Source organism: Sarcophilus harrisii, chromosome 1 (genome assembly GCF_902635505.1).
Source record: "Sarcophilus harrisii chromosome 1, mSarHar1.11, whole genome shotgun sequence".
In the NCBI taxonomy this organism is placed as follows: domain Eukaryota; kingdom Metazoa; phylum Chordata; class Mammalia; order Dasyuromorphia; family Dasyuridae; genus Sarcophilus; species Sarcophilus harrisii.
In genome coordinates this window covers 277,479,991-277,500,090 of record NC_045426.1, presented here as the reverse complement: position 1 = coordinate 277,500,090, position 20,100 = coordinate 277,479,991, and the positions used below count along the sequence as shown (strand labels likewise).

The 20,100-nt window shown below is 33.3% G+C and overlaps 1 protein-coding gene across 2 annotated transcripts in view; it reads left to right on the top strand.

Moving 5' to 3' along the window:
- SUSD1 (sushi domain containing 1) overlaps positions 1–20,100 on the top strand; it is a 296,420-nt gene that overhangs the window by 261,622 nt on the left and 14,698 nt on the right. The window contains exon 17 of one of the 2 annotated variants that reach the window (XM_031942890.1): positions 11,813–12,182. The exons of the other annotated variant lie outside the window; for it this stretch is intronic. Within the exon in view, the coding sequence (XP_031798750.1) occupies positions 11,813–11,960 (148 nt within the window). The 3' untranslated portion in view covers positions 11,961–12,182. Of the gene's footprint in view, positions 1–11,812; positions 12,183–20,100 lie in introns of those variants that run through there. 2 annotated transcript variants of the gene reach the window in all.

Below are 20,100 nucleotides of genomic sequence, written 5' to 3'. Positions count from 1 at the left end.
CTTCACCAATAGTAACAACAATTTTTATTTATTTAGTACTTACCATTTTCAAGGTACCAATAGTACATCAATATGGCTGTGTTCCCACAACCTCTCCAGCATTTTACCATGTCCTATTTTTTTCTTCAACCTTGTCAATCTGATGAGTATAAGGTAGAATCTTAGAATAGTTTTAATTTTCATTTCTATAATTACTGAGCTTGTTTGCTTCTATCAGTTGTGAACCCAATCTGTTCCACTGATCAATTTCTCTGTTTCTTAAACACTATTGAATTGTTTTGATAGTAATTGCTTTGGAATGCAATTTGATATTGGGTATGGTTAGATCTCCTTTTTTTTTCCACTTTTTTTTCATGAATTCCCTTGAGATTCTTGATAATACATTTCTCCAGATTAATTTTGTTTTTTTTTTCTATCTCTATAAAGTAATACATGAGTAATTTGATTGATATAGCACTAAGTAAAATAATTTCTGTCATTTTTGTTTTATTGGCTCAGCCTACCCATAAACAATAAATACTTCTTCAAGTATTTAGATATCTTAATTGTGTAAACAATTTTTGTAATTATCTTCATATAGTTTTTGTGTTTCAGCAAATAGATTCCCAAATGTTTTATACTTTATATAGTTATTTTAAATGGAACCTCCCTTTTGTCTCCTACTGGATTGTGTGATAATATACAAAAACATTTTATATGTGTTTATTATATATATCCAGAAATTTTGCTAAAGTAGTTGTTTCAAATTTTTTATTTATTGCTCTAGTTTTCTTTAAGTAAACCATCATATCATCTGTAAAAACACACAGACACAATGATTTTCTTTCCTATTTGTTTATACTTATTCTCTAAATTTTGTTTTTTTTTTGTCTTGTCATTGTTGCTAACGTTTCTAGCAAATATACTGAATAGTAATAATGATATTCTTGTTTTTTTCTTGATATTTCTGGAAAAGGCTTTTAGTTTATCACCCTAATAGATAATGTTGACTCTTGGTTTTTGTTAAATACTCCTTATTGGGGCAGCTAGGTGGTACAATGGATAGAGTAGCAGCCCTGAAGTTAGGACAGTTCAAATCTGGTCTCAGACATTTAACACTTCCTAGCTGTGTGAGCCTAGGCAAGTCACTTAACCCTAATTGCCTCAGCAATAAAAAAAAAAAAGTAATTAAATATTTCTTATCATGTAAAAGAAATATCTATTTTTGTGCTTTTTAGTGTGCATTTTTAAATCAATGATATTGTATTTTACTAAAAGCTTTTTTGCATGTATTTATATAATCATATGATTGTTGTTGCTGTTATTGTTTATAGTTTTCCTAATCAATATTAAACTAGCTCTATATTTTTTATAAAATTCAACCTTGGCAGAGTAGGTAATATTTTTGATATGTTGTCCTAGTCTCCTTACTAATATTTTATTTTAAATATTTGCATTAAATAAATATTTGATACTAAGCCTGAGTTTTTTTAGGTCAAATAGCACTCCTAAAAGGACCTGTTGGGTGATATCATTTTTATTGATTTTTAACAAGTGCACAACATAGAAATAACACTTCACTCTGCTGTTTACAGTGACATCTGGATTACTCCTATTACATTTCTTCTCTCTCTCTCTCTCTCTCTCTCTCTCTCTCTCTCTCTCTCTCTCTCTCTCTTTCTCTCTCTCTTTCTCTCTCTCTCTCTCCAAGAATTGCACATGTTAAACATATTGTATTGCTTATTGGCTAAGGGAGGAGAGAGGGGAACAGTGAAGGCAAAAAATTTGTAACACAAAGTTTTACAAGGGTAAATGTTGAAAACTATATTTGGATGTATTTTGAAAAATAAAAAGCTATTGTTATATTTTAAAATATTTGCATAAACATTCATTAAAGATATTAGTCTGTCATTTCCTTTTATATGCTTAAACCCTCTCTGGTTCTAAAAATAAGTTAAATTTTTTGTGTGAAGGGATTTTGGTAGAATTCCTTCTTTTCCTATTTTTTCATACACAATTTATAGTATTGAATTAATTATTATTTAAATGCTTGATAGAATTCACTTATAAATCAATATGTTCCCAGGTGTTTTTTTTTCCCTTTTCCTCCTTTGGAATCTCACTTATAGCTTATTAAACTTCTTTTTTTTTTTTCTGAGATTAAGTTCTCTAATTCTTTTTGTTGTTGTTGTTAATTTGAGTCATATTTTTGTTAGTGTTTATCTTTTTTTTAGATTTTCAGTCATATTAACATAGAATTGGGTGAAATAATTTTAATAATTTCTTTTATTTGTTCATAATTTGTCATTTTACATCTGATAGTGCTCATTTGATTTCCTTTTTCTTAAAAAACCCATCAAATTAACTAATGATTTATGGTGTTGGCTTTTTCAAAAATTAGCTTTTATTTTTATTTATTAATTCAATAAGATTTCTTATTTTCAATTTTTAAAACTTCTTTGATATTGGTGTTGCTTTTCTCATTTTTTTTTTAGTTCTATGCCCATTTCATTGATCTGTCCCATTTTTGTCATTATCTTTATAGAAATTATCACTTAATTCTATGCTTTGTTCCTTGAGCCCCTCATTCTTTAAGATTAAATCACTTAGCTTCCGCTTAATTTTTAATCATTCTTTCTGTCTTTTATTAGTTCTTTATTAGCTATAATTTTATTGCATTGTGTTCTGTAAGAGATGTGTTTAGTAATTGTTTTTTGCATTTGTTGATGAAAATTTTATGCCTTAAAATATGATCAATTTTTTGTAAAGATGCCACACAAAGCTGAGAATAGATATACTCTTTTCTTTTGCCATTCAATAATTGTCAAAGATCTAGTAAATTTAACTTCTCTAAAATTCTGTGTAAGTTCTCAGCTTTTATTTATCTTTTACTTAAATTTATCTTGCTCTAAATGGGGAAAATTGAGATACTCAAATCTTATATTATGCTCTATTTATCCCTGTAACTAACTTAACTTCTTTAAATATTTAGATTTTATGTCATTAGTTCATATACGTTTAGTGCTATTATTATTTCATTATCTATATCTCTGTCTTGTTTCAAGTGTTTTAAAAAAACATTTTGTTGTAGTCTTTTTTCTAATCCATTTCTGCTTTCTCCATTTTGTGAATGAGTTAATCCTATTTGCGTATGCACTCATTATTGTATATTTTCATATATCCACTTTGCTTTTATTTTAGCTTCTCTTTGTTTCCTGCTCCCACATTATAAAGGAGAATGTGGTGAGAAAGAGGTAATTGATGCAATATCAGTCTAAGTTTGATGCATTCTGCTTCTGTTCCTCTTCCCCTCTTCTTTTTCCCTTTCCTAGAATCCATTCATAGGCTTTTCCCTTCTACAATCCAACTTTTATAACAAAATTTGTTTTTCTTAGGACTAAGGTACCTTCCCGCTTATCCCCTCCTCTTTGTTATCTTCTTTCCTGTTTCCCTGTTGAGTCAAAAATGTATTTTTGTACTCAGCTGTGCATATGTATTCTTCCCTCCTTTTACCAATTCAGGAGAAAGTAAAGTTCAGCTATCACCCACACTACCCACCTCTTCCTCTTCATTTGTCTAGTTTTCTATTTGTACACTCTGATTATGTGAGAACATTTTCATCACATTTCTTTTCTCCCTGATCTCTCCCCTACTAAGTATATTTATTTCCCCTTACCTTTACTTTCAAAATCACTCTCAGGCCCTCTGTCTTTTTAGACTCCTGTTGAGACCTTTGATAAAGATAAGAGTTCTGAGGAACAAATATATAATCTTCCCATGTTAAAATTTAGACAGTTTACATTTGTTTAATACTTTTATGATTTATCTCTCATTTTTACCTTTTTTGATTTTCTCTTGACTTCAGTCTTTGAATTTCAAGATTTCAATACAGCTCAGTAAATGAAATCTTTAAATCAAGAATGCTTGGAAATTTTCTATTTATTAAATCCCCATAGGATCCTACTCAGTTTTTCTGCTTAAGCTGAGATATTTTGCCCTCACAAATTACATATTCCAAACTTTCCACTCCCTTATAATGATGGCTGCTTTGTGTGATGTTTTACTGTGGATTCTTACTACTTGAATACTTTCTGCCGACTTGCAGTTTTTTCTTTTACTTGGAAGTGCCATATTTTGACTATAATGCCCTTTTCTCTTTCAAAATTCTTTAAATTTCTTTATACATTATAACTCAATAAAGAGGGGGAGATAGTTAACAGTGTCAAATGTGGCAGTAGAGAAAACTAGAAGAGTGAGGATTGATCAAAGGCTTTAATTGAAGAATTAAGGCAACTTTGGAATGGCCTTTCAGTTGAATAATGTAATAACCAGTTTGCAATGGATGAAGAAAAGTGTGAATAAAAATTATCTTAGAGGTCACAGAGTCCAAATCCCTCACTTTACAAATAAAAAAATTAAATCTTAAGAGAAGTGACCTGACTTGGACCAAGATCACACACATAGTAAGTAACAGAGGTGATATCCAAAATCAGTCCTTTGCACCCCTCCTACACCTTCCACCATACTAAGCTTTCTATTCACAAGGACTATTTGTTTTTTGGAGTTTAAAAAAAAACAGAAAAACTATGTGATCCTGGAGAGAAAATCATTAGGTGTTTATTTCTCTATTTTTTTTTCTCTCCACCTAGTAAGCTTTTAGTAAAGACTTCTGTTAAATTTTGAACCAAATACTTTGAGGACCACCTCTGCTTTTAATACTAATTACTACTAATACTGTCTTTAATACTAATTCTTTCTTTACCCATAGTAAACATTTCCTTTGAAATGGTATTTGTTAATAAATGGAAACATTAAAGAAAGCAAGTAAAAGGACCATATCTTTATTTATGCCTTACTTTAAGATATCGCAAGCACTTGAAAAATGATCTTTCAAGCACTGTCTTTAGTTGACTCTATGACTTTACTCTATGACTTTTGTTTCCCATTTCATTACAATTTTTAATACCCTTATTTACTTGTTTAAAAAAATTATTTAGGTTTTGGTTTTTTAAGTTGTGGTCATTTCCTGAAACATACCACCCACAACCATTACACTTCCAATAATAAAGAAAAGCTGTCATCCCCAAATCAGTGACCATAGTCACCACTAGTATATGCACCATTTTAAACCTGCAACCTCCTTCTCTTCAAAGAGAGAAATGTGTTTCATCCTCTGCTCTCATATAATAAAGGATGTTTAGCTGCATGTAATGTATTATTACACTTACATTTAAATGTATTTAAATATGTTCAGATTGTGTATATATATATATATATATATATATATATATATATATATTGTGTGTGTGTATGTGTGTATTGGGTGAGGGTGTTCCAACATATAACATAGATATTTGTGAGAAGTGTGCTCAGTTAAATGGTATAGTGGATAGCACTATAGGCTTGGAGTCAGAAAGATCTAAATTCAAATTTGGCCTCAGATGTTTACTAATTGTGTGACCTCTGTTTGCCTCAGTTTCCTCATTTGTAAAATAGGGATAATCTCAGGTTTGTGGTGAGGAACAAGTCAGATATATATTTTTTTAATTGTAACTTTTTACTGACTGAACATATGTTTGGGTAATTTTTTTTACAAAATTATCCCTTGCACTCACTTCTGTTCCTACTTTTCCCTTCCCTCCCTCCACCCACTCCCCCAGATGGCAAGCAGTTTTATACATATTAAATATGTTATAGTATATCCTAGATACAATATATGTGTGCAAAACCCTACAGTTCTCTTGTTGTACAGGAAGAATTGGATTCAGAAGGTAAAAATAACCTGGGAAGAAAAACAAAAATGCAAACAGTTTACACATTTCCTAGTGTTCTTTCTTTGGGTGTAGCTGCTTCTGTCCATCATTGATCAACTGGAACTGATTTAGATCTTCTCTTTGTTGAAGAAATCCACTTCCATCATAATACATCCTCATACAGTATTGTTGAAGTGTATAATGATCTCCTGGTTCTGCTCATTTCACTCAGCATCAGTTCATATAAGTCTCTCCAACCCTCTCTGTATTCATCCTGCTGGTCATTTCTTGCAGAACAATAATATTCCATAACATTTATATACCACCATTTACCCAACCATTTTCCAATTGAGGGGCATCCACTCAGTTTCCAGTTTCTAGCCACTACAAACAGGGCTGACACAAACATTTTAGCACATACAGCTCCCTTTCCCTTCTTTAGTATCTCTTTGGGGTATAAGCCCAGTAGTAGCACTGCTGGATCAAAGGGTATGCAAAGGGTATAACTTTTTGAGCATAGTTCCAAATTGCACTCCAGAATGGTTGCATTTGTTCACAACTCTACCAACAATGCATCAGCGTCTCAGTTTTCCCTCATCCCCTCCAACATTCATCATTATTTTTTCCTGTCATCTTAGCCAATCTGACAAGTGTGTAGTGTATCTCAGAGTTGTCTTAAATTGCATTTTTCTGATCAATAGTGATTTGGAACACTCTTTCATATGAGTGGAAATAGTTTCAATTTCATCATCTGAAAATTATCGAACAAGTCAGATAATTATTGTAAAGTACTTAGCACAGTGCTTGGCACAAAATACTATATAAATATTAGTTATTTCGTTGCTGCTGCTAACTCTTTCACCTAATATAAATTGGAAGGGTATGCTTGTAGGTTATTTGTAGATTATTTGCTCTATATAACTTGTTTGTACAATCATTGTTTGTATGTGTTGTTTTCACATTATCTTTCCCATTAGACTGTGAGCTCCTTGAGAGAAGGGACTTTGTATCTCCAGCACTTAGCACAGGGCTTGGTACAGTTTGAACTGAATAAACATTTACTGACTGACTGAAATGAAGTATTTACTTGTAAAGGATCCAGTAGAGTATGACAGGACCTGCAAAGTGCAAATGGAAATGCATTTCTGGCTGGATCAAAAATATTCTTCTAACACATCAAAAGGTTTGATTCAATTTAAATAATTAATCTCTTTCTGTTTACACTTTTTCCTGTAAATCCACTTTGTTCTGGTTAAAGATTAACTCAAATCGACACCATAAGATTTGTAATTCCCAAGGGCAAGGTAATCATTACTCTGACACCTTCCTGTGCCTCTCAGTGAAGCTGGAATCTGTCTTCTATTTTATCCATATTTATCCAAGTCAAGTAAATAAACATTAATTAAGTGCCTGCTATGTACCAGGCACTGTATTAAGTGCTAGGGATATAAAAGCCAAAACAAACAAACAGCAACTACCATCACAAAAACAAAGGAGTGGGCCTCAATAACAAATATACGACACAAATTAGCAGCCATTACTTCCTTTATTTCAGGAGAGGTAAGTGAGATTAAGGAAAAGCCAAGAGGAGAGAGAGCAAAAAGACTGAGGATACTGTCAGCTAAGCACCCCTCAAGCCAGAATTGTCTTTTCCTGTTTTATGCTTTCTTTAGGAAGAGTTGAGAAGAAACCCTAGAGGAGTAAGGCAATTAATGACAGCTGTTTTCCTTTTCCAACTTTGGAGTCACAGGAAAAGGAAGTTGCATTTGAGGGGCAATTGGAGTCTCTTACCAACAATAATCTGATCAGTACAGCAAATATTCCCATCACCAATTTAGCAAGAGTATAATGATCTCATGTGTTTCTAAAATGAAATGCAAATTCAGGACCCTAACTTTTAGCCCAGTTTCTCTCCTCCCGATGCCTCAGAAATCTCCAAGTAATTCCAGAAACCATAGTTCTACAGGGTCAACTTCTGACAGACTCTGGATTAGCAGACTTTATTTCCATGTCAATGAGACCCAGATTATCAATTTTATTGCCTTTAAATATAGTTTTCATTTATATTATCATTCTTTTATGTCCTGAACTAGTTTTTATTTAGTTTTGTCATTCTTCATCAATTCATACAACTCTTCTATAATTTTCTGATTTCCGTTTCTGTTCCCTATCAATGTAAAAGTTTTAATTTACATTCATATAGAGTAATTAATTTTACCATTCCTCAATACATGGAGCACCTACTTTGTCTCCTATTTTTTCTAGCATAAAAATAAATATGGGATCTTTCTTTCTATCCTTGACCTTCTTGCCATACATATCCAGTATCTTACTGGGATTGATTAATAAATCATTAGTTAATCATCACTAATAATTCCAAATTGCCTCCAGAATGGTTCGATCATTTCTTAAGCCCATCAATCGTGTGTTAGTGTTCTTGACTTTTCATAGTCATTCCAATATCGACTATTTTTATCTTTTATCACTTTTGCTAATTGAGTGTAATCTGTTTTTTCATTGATTGATTTGTTTCATTGTGGTGGTAAAGGGAAAGAGAAATAATTGATGTCTGGAATATCTGGATGGCTTTTCTGGGGCTTCAATTTGGTGATGTTCAATTCAGAATCTCATAATAGGAGCTTTTAATTTCAAAAGTTTCTGTAATCAAGAGGCCTCAATTTGCTCTCATAATCCAGTAATAATGTCACTTCTAGTATGAGTTCAGTTGATCAGAGCACTATGTGAATGAGTAGGTCAACCCCATGGGAACTAGTTAATTTTATTTTGTCTCAAAGAAAGTTTGCCTTTGACCTTTTCCTACCCACTTGAAAGATTCATGGTATTGTTCTATTAAGAACCTAGATGAAAAAGGTCGGTGTTTTAGTATAGTCTAATCCTTTGTTTAAGAAAACAATCCAGAGTTCATGCTTTCCTGATGATAGTATGTCAGTTGTATGATGTCTATGTACACAAGAAATGTCCTTTTTACTTTAATTGATTGTAATCCTATAGTGATATATTGTAGATGAAATCATTATATTATGTTGCATCCTGTGTGTTGTGGGACTTCACTATCATAGTTTCTGCAGAGCAGACATGCAAATTTCCTTAATCCCAATTCAACCCAATAGACATTTACTAAATAGCTACCATGATTAAAGCACTGTGCTGGTTATTGTGTGAGATGTAAAAACACTTAATACACAAAGAGGTGGTAAGTTGAAAAAAGACATGTCAATGTGAAAGGCCATAATCCTTCTATGCTTTGATGGACCTATACATATAATGAGGTGACTCAGAGCTATCTAGTTAACTGGGTATTAGAGGTATCATCCTTTTAGCTTTAAAGAGTCCTGACTAGACAAGTTTTTTTGCCTTACCTCAGAGTTCTTGGTATTCATCTGTGGAGAGAGTCACATTTTCTAGGCTCAAAGTGTCTGTTAAAAGACATTCCTGTATTTTAGTATACCAAAATTTTAATCTTTGGTGTTCCAGGTTCCATCATTGTCTAAGATGCAGGACCCCTGGCATTGAAAAACTTATGGTTTTAAGAATACAGGCACTCTCTTTTCAACAATAAGGTGATTCAGAACAATTCCAATAGACTTGTGATGGAGAGAGCCATCTGCACCTGTTATGGGCGAGAACTCTCAACTTGAAACAAAGGATTCTTACAAGGTGCTAAGTCAGTGGAGACAATGGTTATCTAATTTAGTATGGTTCAGTATGGTCAATTTAATCTTACAACAAATAATGGTTTCCTAGTGATATAATGATTGGTTTATACTCAGTGTGGAGCATATAAACTGGGACTGAGAGCCACAGAGGAGAAGCTTTCAGTGGGCAGAGAAGACAGGCAGGAGCTCAAGCTCTTAGAACCAAGGACAGATTAATTCGATCTTCAGTCAGGCCACTGGTAGCAGACTCTCCTGCACTTCCCTCACTGAGACCAAGACTCTGAAAGGCCTCTAAGAAAGCTGCCCAGCCCCAGGAAGGAGATAATAAAGGATTTGGACTTTAACATCTGACTGGTCTTGTGGTGATTACTGAACTGAAACGAAGGCTGCTCCCAGAGACCTCTAGAAAACTGAACTAAGAATATTATGCATTCTCCTGGTCCATCGGAGACAGACAGAAACAGAGGAGATAATAAAGGCTGCTTCCAGAAGCCCACAGGAAATTGAACCAGAAAACATTACATGCACCCAGAGAGAGAACTGTGGGGACTGAATGTGGATCACAACATACTATTACTGGTTATTACTGGTTATCACAACATACTATATACTGGTTATTGTTTGCTTGCTATTTTTTTCCTTTCTTAGTTTTTTTTTCCTTTTTGATCCGATTTTTCTTATGCAGCATGATAAATGTAGAAATATGTATAGAAGAATTACACATGTTCAACACGTATTGGATTGCTGCTATCTTGGAGAGTGAGTGGGGGGAAGGGAAGGAGAAAATTTTGGAACAAAAGGTTTTGCAAGGATGAATGTTGAAAACCATCTTGGCATATAATCTGAAAACAAAAAGCTATTATTAAAAAATAAAATAAATAAAAATCCACTTTTTCCCATTCAAAAAAAAAAAAAGACAAATAAACAAAATAAGAATACATGCACACTTTTAACAGTCAGCTTCATGAACCCATCTTTGAACATGAAAGCCAGTGTATTTTGTATGTTAATTTCTTTTTGGCCCAGATCTATGATTTAATTGGTAAAAGGAATTTTCTGGTGTGGAAATTCCCTCTTTCAATGCATATAGTCAGCAACATATAAGCTTACAGAGAGTTCCCTGAGGCCCTGAGACATTAAATGACTCGATAAATGTCACACAGTATGTGTAAGAGATGGGACTTAAAATACACTCATGGCACAGATCAGGTCATGTCTCTAGAAACATCAAAAATTATAATACAGTGAATGGTTGTAAAATGTAAGAATTGTCCTTGGAAATTTCTTATAATGTAATTCTGGTGTTATTTGAACCAGAGACTAGGAGATAAGAGGGTTCGATTGTGTCTTCCTTTGTTAGTGTTAGGATAGGTAGCTCTTTAAATTATTTTGACTTGGTTTTTGTCCCTCTGAGAAAAAAACGTAGCATAAAATTCTTCTTCTGGAGATTTTGAAAGCCTCCTATAGAGGGACACATCTAGTTTAGTAGGCACAAACTGTAATACAATTGTGTTCTCAGGGATCTTGAATGTCTTCTCTGTGGTTCTAAAATGTGCAAAAAAACTGGTCTGAGTGCCATTGTTATGACATCCTGTATGTCAGCATTCAATAGAAGAATCTTTCCAATCTTGCAGAAGACTTAATTGAGAAAATTAATCATGCAGCAAAACCTTCAGTTTAGTCTTATTTAATGACTTGTACAGTCATTAGGGCAGTCCAGATGCTCATCTGAAAAAAAATTTACATTATGTTGGGATAAAAATTAATTTTGGAAGAGAATGGGCTACATTATGAGGCTGTATTTAGTAGGTGTATTTAAATAGAAGTTAAATGACAATCTGGCAGGGATATTTTGGAATTAAAAGTTTATCTAGATGACCTGATGGTTAGAGCTGAAGGGAACCTTGAAGGCTCTTTAGTCCCACTCCAATTTACAGATGAAGGGCCTGAGATCCAAAATATCAAAGTGAATCTTCCAAAATCCCAGATCCTTGCTAGTGACTACATCCCTGGTCTCTGGATTCCTAATGTAGTGTTCTGGCTAAAATAGTGTGGACCCTCCCACAAGCTTCCAGGGAGCCATCTCATTAGTTACATGCCACAATTAAAGTCTTTACCATCTGCAATAGGTTCTGTGATTGGTTTGATCTTTTTACCATGGGCTAGAGAGATGTAGCCATTGTTTGGACAGCCAGAATCCTAAATAATAGGTTGCAGAATTCCACCGGTAATGCAGCTGAGCAATAATGAAGGCCATCTGCTAATGCCCAAGGGAAATGCTTCTACAGTGTGCTTTCCCAGCAAGTCATATGTATTTTCATGGGGGAAGATGCAATGATTCTTATATAAGCCTTAAACTAGCTGCTTTAAATTCCTCATATCTCCTCCTCTTCTTTCTTATAGGTTTCTGTTCCAAGACCACAAGGGAAAGAGGCAGAGTTCTCTTGTCAGCCAGGGGGGCCCCAGGGAAAGAAGTACAATAAAAAAAAAAAAAAAAAAAGAATTACAAACTCCTTCAGAAAAGAAGGCTTTCTTTTATACCCCAACATGAATGTTTATATCACCAGCCCTCAAGAGTCTTCTTATTTCTGTCAGGGTGAAGACTTCTTTTTACAGTGAAATAGGCAGGTGAACTCAATGGGCCATACTACTCATCTCAATGTATGTCTCTAATAAAACTCAAAATAATGTTTTTCGGGGCAGATTTTCTTGGAAGCAACTTATATTCTGATTAATAATAAAGGTGAAATTTTTAATAATTTCATGAAGAAAAAGAATTTTTCCTTTCTTCTAAAAAAAGTTAGGGGCAGCTAGGTGATATGGTGGATAGAGCACCAGCTCTGGAATTAGAAGGACCTGAATTCAAATCTGACTTTAGACACTTGACATTTACTTGTTGTGTGACACTGGGCAAGTCACTTAAGCCTAATTGTCAGGATTACCAAAAAAAGGTGTAGCTATGCTTATTCATCCATTCCTTCAATAAGCATTGATTAAGAGCAAGGCACTATGCCACATGTGGAGCATGCAATTAAAAACAAAGCAGACCATATTTTCAAAGAACTAATTTTCTACAGTGTGACAGTAAGGTGGACACAGACAAATCAATATAAAACATCAAAAAAACTACAAAAAAAATTAATAAAGGTAGGGCTGGGAGAATTAGATCTAACAACTACAAGATCACAAAGACTTTGTGGTACTTTAATTGAGCCTTGAAGGAAACTAGGGTTTCTAATAGACCAGTGGGGAAAATGGGTTCATTTCAGGCACAGGGGATAATAGGCTATGCAAATACATGGAAGTATAATGAGGGCATGGATGAGAGCAGTGGCAGAGAGAATGGAGAAAAGAGGATATATATGTGCATACATGTATGGAAGATTTTGTGGAGATAAAATAAGACTTGGCAACATACTGGCTATGGGGAGTGTGATCAAGGATGGGGGATGGCCCTGAGATTGTTTCCTGGGTGGCTGGGAGGATGGTCATGCTGTCAACAAAAAAGAAAAAAAAAAAAGATGAGTTCTATCTAGACTAGTTGAGTTCTAGTTATTCAAGAGGCAGTTGGCAATGTCAGATTGGAGCTTAGGAGATAAATCTGTTGTTTGTTCAATTGTTTTTCAGTTGGTTCTGACTCTGTGAGTCCATTTTAGGTTTTCTTGGCAGAGATACTGAAATGGTTTGCCATTTACTTCTTTAGCTTATTTTACAGATGAGAAATTTGAGATAAACAAGGTTAAGTGACTTGTTCAAGGTCACACAGCAAATAAGCATCTGAAGCCAGATTAGAACACCGTTACCTACCTGTCCTGGAGAATTTAAGACTAAATAAATCTGAGAATTATCTGCATAGGAATGATATTGAACCCATGGGAGCTGATGAGATCACTAAGCCTTAGGAAACTTTCCAAATTAGTTTTATTTATTTATTATTTATTATTAAAGCTTTTCATTTTCAAAACATATGTATGGATAATTTTTCAACATTAATCCTTTTAAGAGGCCTGTAGAGAGACTAACATGAACTGATGATAAGTGAAATAAACAAAACTAGGGGATCATTGTACACAGCAACAGCAAGATTATATGATGATCAATTCTGATTGATGTGGCTTTTCTCAACAATGAGATGATTCAGGCCAGTTCCAATTATCTTGTGGTGATGAGATCCATATACATCCAGAAAGAGGATTGTGGGAACTGAGTGTGGATAACAATATAGCATTTTTACTTCTTTTGTTGTTGCTTGCTTGAATTTTATTTTCTTTCTCATTTTTTCCTTTTTGATCTTATTTTTCTAATGCTGAAAAATAATTATATAAATATGCATACCTATATTGCATGAACATAAATTTTTACCATGTTTAACATATATTGAATTACCATTTAGGGGAGAGGAATGGGGGGAAGAAGGGGAAAATTGGAAAACAAGGTTTTGCAAGGGTCAGTGTTGAAAAATTATCCTTGCATATGTTTTGAAAATAAAAAGCTTCAATTAAAATATATGCTACACAAAAAAATTAACCTTTGCAAAACCTCCCCTCCAACATTCATCATTATCTTTTCTTGTCATCTTAGCCAATCTGACAAGTGTGTAGTGGTATCTTAGAGTTGTCTTAATTTGCATTTCTCTGATCAATAGTGATTTAGAGCACTTTTTCATATGACTAGAAATGGTTTCAGTTTCTTCATCTGAAAATTGTCTATTCATATCCTTTGGTCATTTATCAATTAGAGAATGGCTTGAATTCTTATAAATTTGAATCAGTTCTCTGTGTATTTTAGAAATGAGGCCTTTATCGAACCTTTGAATGGAAAAAAAGTTTTCACAGTTTATTGCTTCTCTTCTAATCTTGTCTGCATTGTTTTTATTTGTACAAAACCTTTTTAATTAAATATAATAAAAATTATCTATTTTGTGTTCAATAATGAGCTCCAGTTTTTCTTTGGCCACAAATTCCTTCATTCTCCACAGATCTGAGAAGTAAACTATCCTATGTTCTTCTAATATGTTCATATCATTGTTTTTGTCTAAATCATGAAACCAATTTGATCTTATCTTGGTATATGGTGTTAGGTGTGGGTCAATGTCTACTTTCTGCCACACTAGTTTCTAATTTTCCCAGCAGTTTTTGTCAAATTGTGAATTTTTATCCCCAAAACTGGGGTCTTTGGGTTTGTCAAACACTAGATTATTATAATTATTGACTATTTTGTCCTGGGAACCTAACCTATTACACTGATCCATTACTCTACTTCTTAGCCAGTACTAATGGTTTTGATGACTGCTGCTGTATAATATGGTTTTAGATCTGGCACAATTAGACTACCTTCATTTGCATTTTTTTCATTAATTCCTTTGAAATTCTTGATCTTTTGATCTTCCAGATGAACTTTGTTTTTATTTTTTCTAAATCTGTAAAATAATTTCTTGGGAATTTGATTGGTATGGCACTGAGTAAGTAGATTAATTTAGATAGTATTATCATTTTTATTATATTCGCTCAGCTTACCCATGAACATTTGATATTTTTCCAATTGATTAGATCTGATTTTATTTGTGTGGAAAGTGTTTTATAGTTGTATTCATATAGTTCCTGACTTTGCCTTTGTAGGTAGACTCTGAAATATTTTATATTATCTACAATTATTTTTAAATGGAATTTCTCTTTGTATCCCTTGCTCTTGAACTGTGTTGATAATATATAAAAATGCTGATGATTTATGTGGATCTATTTTGTATCCTGAAACTTTGCTAAAGTTGTGAATTGTTTCTAATAGTTTTTCAGTTGATTCTCTAGGGTTCTTTAAATATACCATCATATCATCTACAAGAGTAATAATTTGGTTTCCTCATTACTCTAATTGAGGAATTAGAGTAATTCTCTACTCTAATTCTTTTAATCTCTTTTTCTTCTATTATTGTCAAAGCTAACATTTCTAATACAATATTGAATAATAATGGTGACAGTGGGTCACCTTGTTTCACCCCAATCTTATTGGGAATGGTTCTAGTTTGTCCCCATTATATATGATGCTTGCTAATGATTTTAGATAAATGCTACTGATCATTTTAAGGAAAAGTCCATTTATTCCTATATTCTCCAGTGTTTTTAATAGGAATGGGTGTTGGATTTTATCAAATGACTTTACTGCATCTATTGAGATAATCATATGATTTTTGTTAGTTTGTTATTGATACCTAACATTGCTGCATTCCTGGTATAAATCCTACTTGGTCATAGTGTATTATCCTGGGGATGACTTTCTATAATATTTTTTATTTGATTTGATTTGATTTTTGCATCAATATTCATTAAGGAAATTGGACTATAATTTTCTTTCTCTATTTTTATCCTACCTTGTTTGGATATCAGCACCATATCTATGTCATAAAAGGAATTTGGTAAGACTTCTTCTTTCCTTTTTTTTTTTTTTTCAAATAGTTTGCATAGTACTGGAATTAATTATTCTTTAAATGTTTGGTAGAATTCACACATAAATTCATCTAGCCATGAAGACTTTTTTCTTAGCAAGTTGATTAATAACTTGTTCTATTTTTTTCTAAAATGGGACTATTTAAGTAATTTATTTCTTCTTCTGTTAATCTGGGCAACCTGTATTTTTGTAGGCATTTCTCCATTTCACTTAGATTATCAAATTTATTGACATATAGTTGGTCAAAATAATTTCTAATTATTAGTCTAATTTCCTCTTCATTAGGGAACTTTCCAAATTCTTTAATGATCTCAAATGTCTCTGATGGGAAAAAGATCCTTTTTGTTACTAACAATTTTATTAGTGTCATGTGATTGTGAGACACAGAATGCTATAATTTCTGAAGCATTAAAAATAAGTATTATAGGGATCTCTGCCAAACAATTATTTTTTTAAAGTGTTGAGTATGACCAACCTGTATCATATAACCCATCAGGAAATGCAAAGATGAAATATCAAGGAAATGAATGATAAAATCACAAGAGAAGTTGTTTGTGTGATAAGAGCAGAGGGTGATAAATGGAGAGAACAAATGGCAGCATTGGTATCCTCATGATTGTGGAAGGAAGTGAAGAAGGCCCCTTGCAGATGTAGTAGATTTCCTGTGTTAAACCTAAGGGAGGATATTCACAAACATTTCCCATGTTGTGACTTGTATCACTAGAGGAAATATCTAAACTGTGGAAATCCCAGATAAATTAGGATGTTCGAGTTAAATGGGGATTGCAATATGTATCTTACAGAGTTTCTGTATGATCAAATAAGAAAATGTACACATGACCTTTTGAAAACCTTGGAACGCTCTGTAAATATCCATTTTTAAAAAATTCAGGTATTGTAGGTTAGGAAATGGAGAGTGGGCATTGCCAATCAGTATCCAGTCAATTGTCTAAGACTCTAAATTACAGAGAATATATTGATCTGCATCGGTAGAAACACTTTCAGAGGAAAGAGTTTTCCATATCAAGGAAATCACAGGTCCAGCTTCTGTGTTCATATTTTTATTTAACCCCTTTGAGCCTTAGTTTTCTTATCTGTAAATTAGGGTTCAAAATACTTACATTTACCTACAAAATAAGGTGTTTGTTTTTCTTTTTTGCAAGGATCAAATTAGACAATGAATGGAAAATGTTTCCTAAACCACAGAGCACTATTTGTGTTTGCTCTTTAGATTATTGTTATGCCAATTTTATTTAAAGAATGAAAGTTGTAAAAATATAGATAGAGTTTACTTTAAAATTTTCAACAGGAAAAAAATGTTTCATAAGATAAATTTAAGGATATCTAAATTGGCCTTCAGTGGGACATAACAACTCTCTTCTGCTCTTAAAAAAGGAATGCTTTTGTTATTTTCAGGGGCAATGAAGGTAATATATTAGCTACCACTCAGAAGTACTTTGTTAATTTTGGCTTTTTCTTATTCATTTACTAAACATTTGTTTCCTCAAGATAGTTAAAACATCTAGAGATGAAATGTTCTCATTAGATAAAATTTGTGTATTGATAAAATATTGTGTATTGAGACAGCAGAATTCTTTTTGTACAAGAATTTTCAGCCTTACTGTGTGGTACTTTAATATTTCCATGATGCTTTAAATAGACTGTTGAGGTAAGTATTGTTACCACTGTTGTATAGATGAGGAAGCAGCCTCTAAGGGCTGGAGAGGTTTGCTGTTGGTTACAGTCAAAATTCAAACTCAGGTTTCTTCATATATATCAGACCCAAAGCTAGAAACATAGAATCAGAGATGGAAAGGACCTTAGAGATCATCTGTTCTACCTTCCTACCTAATACAAGAATCCTTTACAATATCCCTGACCTGGGAATCATTGGCTGATGTTAGGCAAGCTTCACAGACCCAAAGATTGAATGTAGAGAATCTTATAGTTACTATAACAACCATGTGATTGACTTTTCTCTCGGTGATGATAAATAAATAAATGGAAATTAATTTGCAAATATAAAATACCATGTGAATCACTGATATTCATGGGTAACTCAAGATAACTAGCTTTATTAACTGTCTGGTTTGAATGGGATTGGTAGAGAGTATTTGAAAGTTTCTGCCGTTGGGCTTTCAGAAATACTGAAGAAAATAAATGAAACAGTAAAGACAGAGACAGATTTGGCCTGTTTGGCTTGAATTTATAGGAATGACATAGTAACAGCCTAACAACTGAAATAAAGAAGAATGAAAGGGGTCCAAGTTGGAAAATAATTGGAAATAGAAGGAAAAATGAGGGAAGGGACTAGTTAAATGAAAAAATAAAACTAGAAAATATTGTGGAAATAACATACAGGAAATAGTGTCTCTGTAGACTGAATGAAAGACAAATTATTATTTTTATTAATATATTATTTTTCCAAATACATGCAAAGACATTTTTCAACATTTACCTTTGCAAAACCTTGTATTCTTTATATTCTTTCCCTTCTTTCTCCTCCCCTACACAACAAACAATCTGATATGGGTTAAAGATATGTAAATTCTTCTAAACAAAGGAAAGACAAATTATTAATTAAATAATGTGTTTATTAAGCATCTACTATATGCCACTGTGTGCTAGTGATACATTCTTTCAGAGTGGACAACATGTATAGCTATCATATATGAATATATGAAATATATACCAAGTAAAAACAAGATGACCCTAGGATGGATGAGAAGGATCTAGGTTCAGTTGGATTTCATGTTTAAAATAATATCTGAACTGAGTTTTGATGGGAAAAAAATAGTAATTTCTAAGGGGAGGAGAGAGTACATACTAGGGATTGGGGCAGGGGGTGACAATGCAAAGATATATAGATAGGAGACAGAATACCTTGAATGAAGAACAGAAGGTCTAGTCTGACTAATATTTGCAGAATGTAGGAAGGGAAATAAGGTATAACAAGATTGGAAAGGCAGATAGGAGTCAATTTATAAAGGTATTTAAAAGTCAAAGAGGGTAGTTTTTATTTGATCCTGTTTACAATAGAAGCCAATAAATATTTTTTAAACTAGAGAATGATATGGAGCCAGACTTAGGAGAATCACTTTAGCATCTGTGGACAAGATAGGTTGGAAAAATGAGAGAGAGGAAACAGGGAGTCTCCTTAAAAAAAACTATTGCAGTGGTTCAAGTGAGGGATGACGACTGTCTGAACTAGAGGTCATGTTTTTCTGAGTACAGAAATGGGGAAAGATGTGAGAGATGTCTTGGAGATAGAAAACACAAGATTATGGCTCTAAAGAGAGTTGAGGAAATAAAAGGCAGGGAGCAATTTGGAGCCCAAACAGAACTGTGGCCATGCCAGCCCCCATTATTGGTTATCTTATCAGGTTTAGGCTATGAATACCACTTTAACTCCCCCTGTTAGTCTGACAGCATATGGTGCTGGAGTCCTTGTGTAGGGAGGTTTTGTTACTTTAAATCTTTTACAAAAGCATATTTATTTGAAATATATAGAAAGAAAAATTATACAAACACTTTTCCTAATATTATGGGGACATACACTTTCCTATCATTTCTCAACCTCTGAATGGAATAAGCTCAATATTCAGCTCAGTTCCTGGGTAGCACAGGTCTCACCAAGTTCACATCCAGATGTAAATTGACAGCTGCATGAGTCATTGTCTTAGCTTTTCTTGGTCTTGACCCAGAGATTACTGCCACGGATCCTAACTTTGTCATCAGGGAATCAATGTTGTACTGGCTGCATGTGCAAACTCTAGTGCATTGCCATGTGAAAGCACACTTAGACCTTTCATACACGCAAGATTTTCAAGCAAGGCTGTTCACATGGACTTTTGTGCCCAACCTGTGGTAGAGCTTTCTGAGCTTATATTGTTCTAATCTGCCATAGTTGTACATACTGTACCTTAACTCCAACATAGTGATATCATTTTGATCTTCAAGAAAGAAGTAAACAGCCACATACAATTGAGACTCCATTGTCTTCTCCTAAAATGGAAAAGCACAAACACAAGAGCCAAGGGTCATTTCTCAGAGTCACATGACCTCAGAGGAGAAAGGGCCCCCAAGATCAAAGGAGTCACTAAATGATATGAAAAAAGATGATTAAAAATGACTCAGATACTTCCAAGCTAAATGGACAATCCAAAGAAATCCAAATGCACCTCCCAACTGTGTAGCAAATAAAGTGGACCTAGTCACCAAACATTTATGCAAGTTTCACAGTCTTTGCA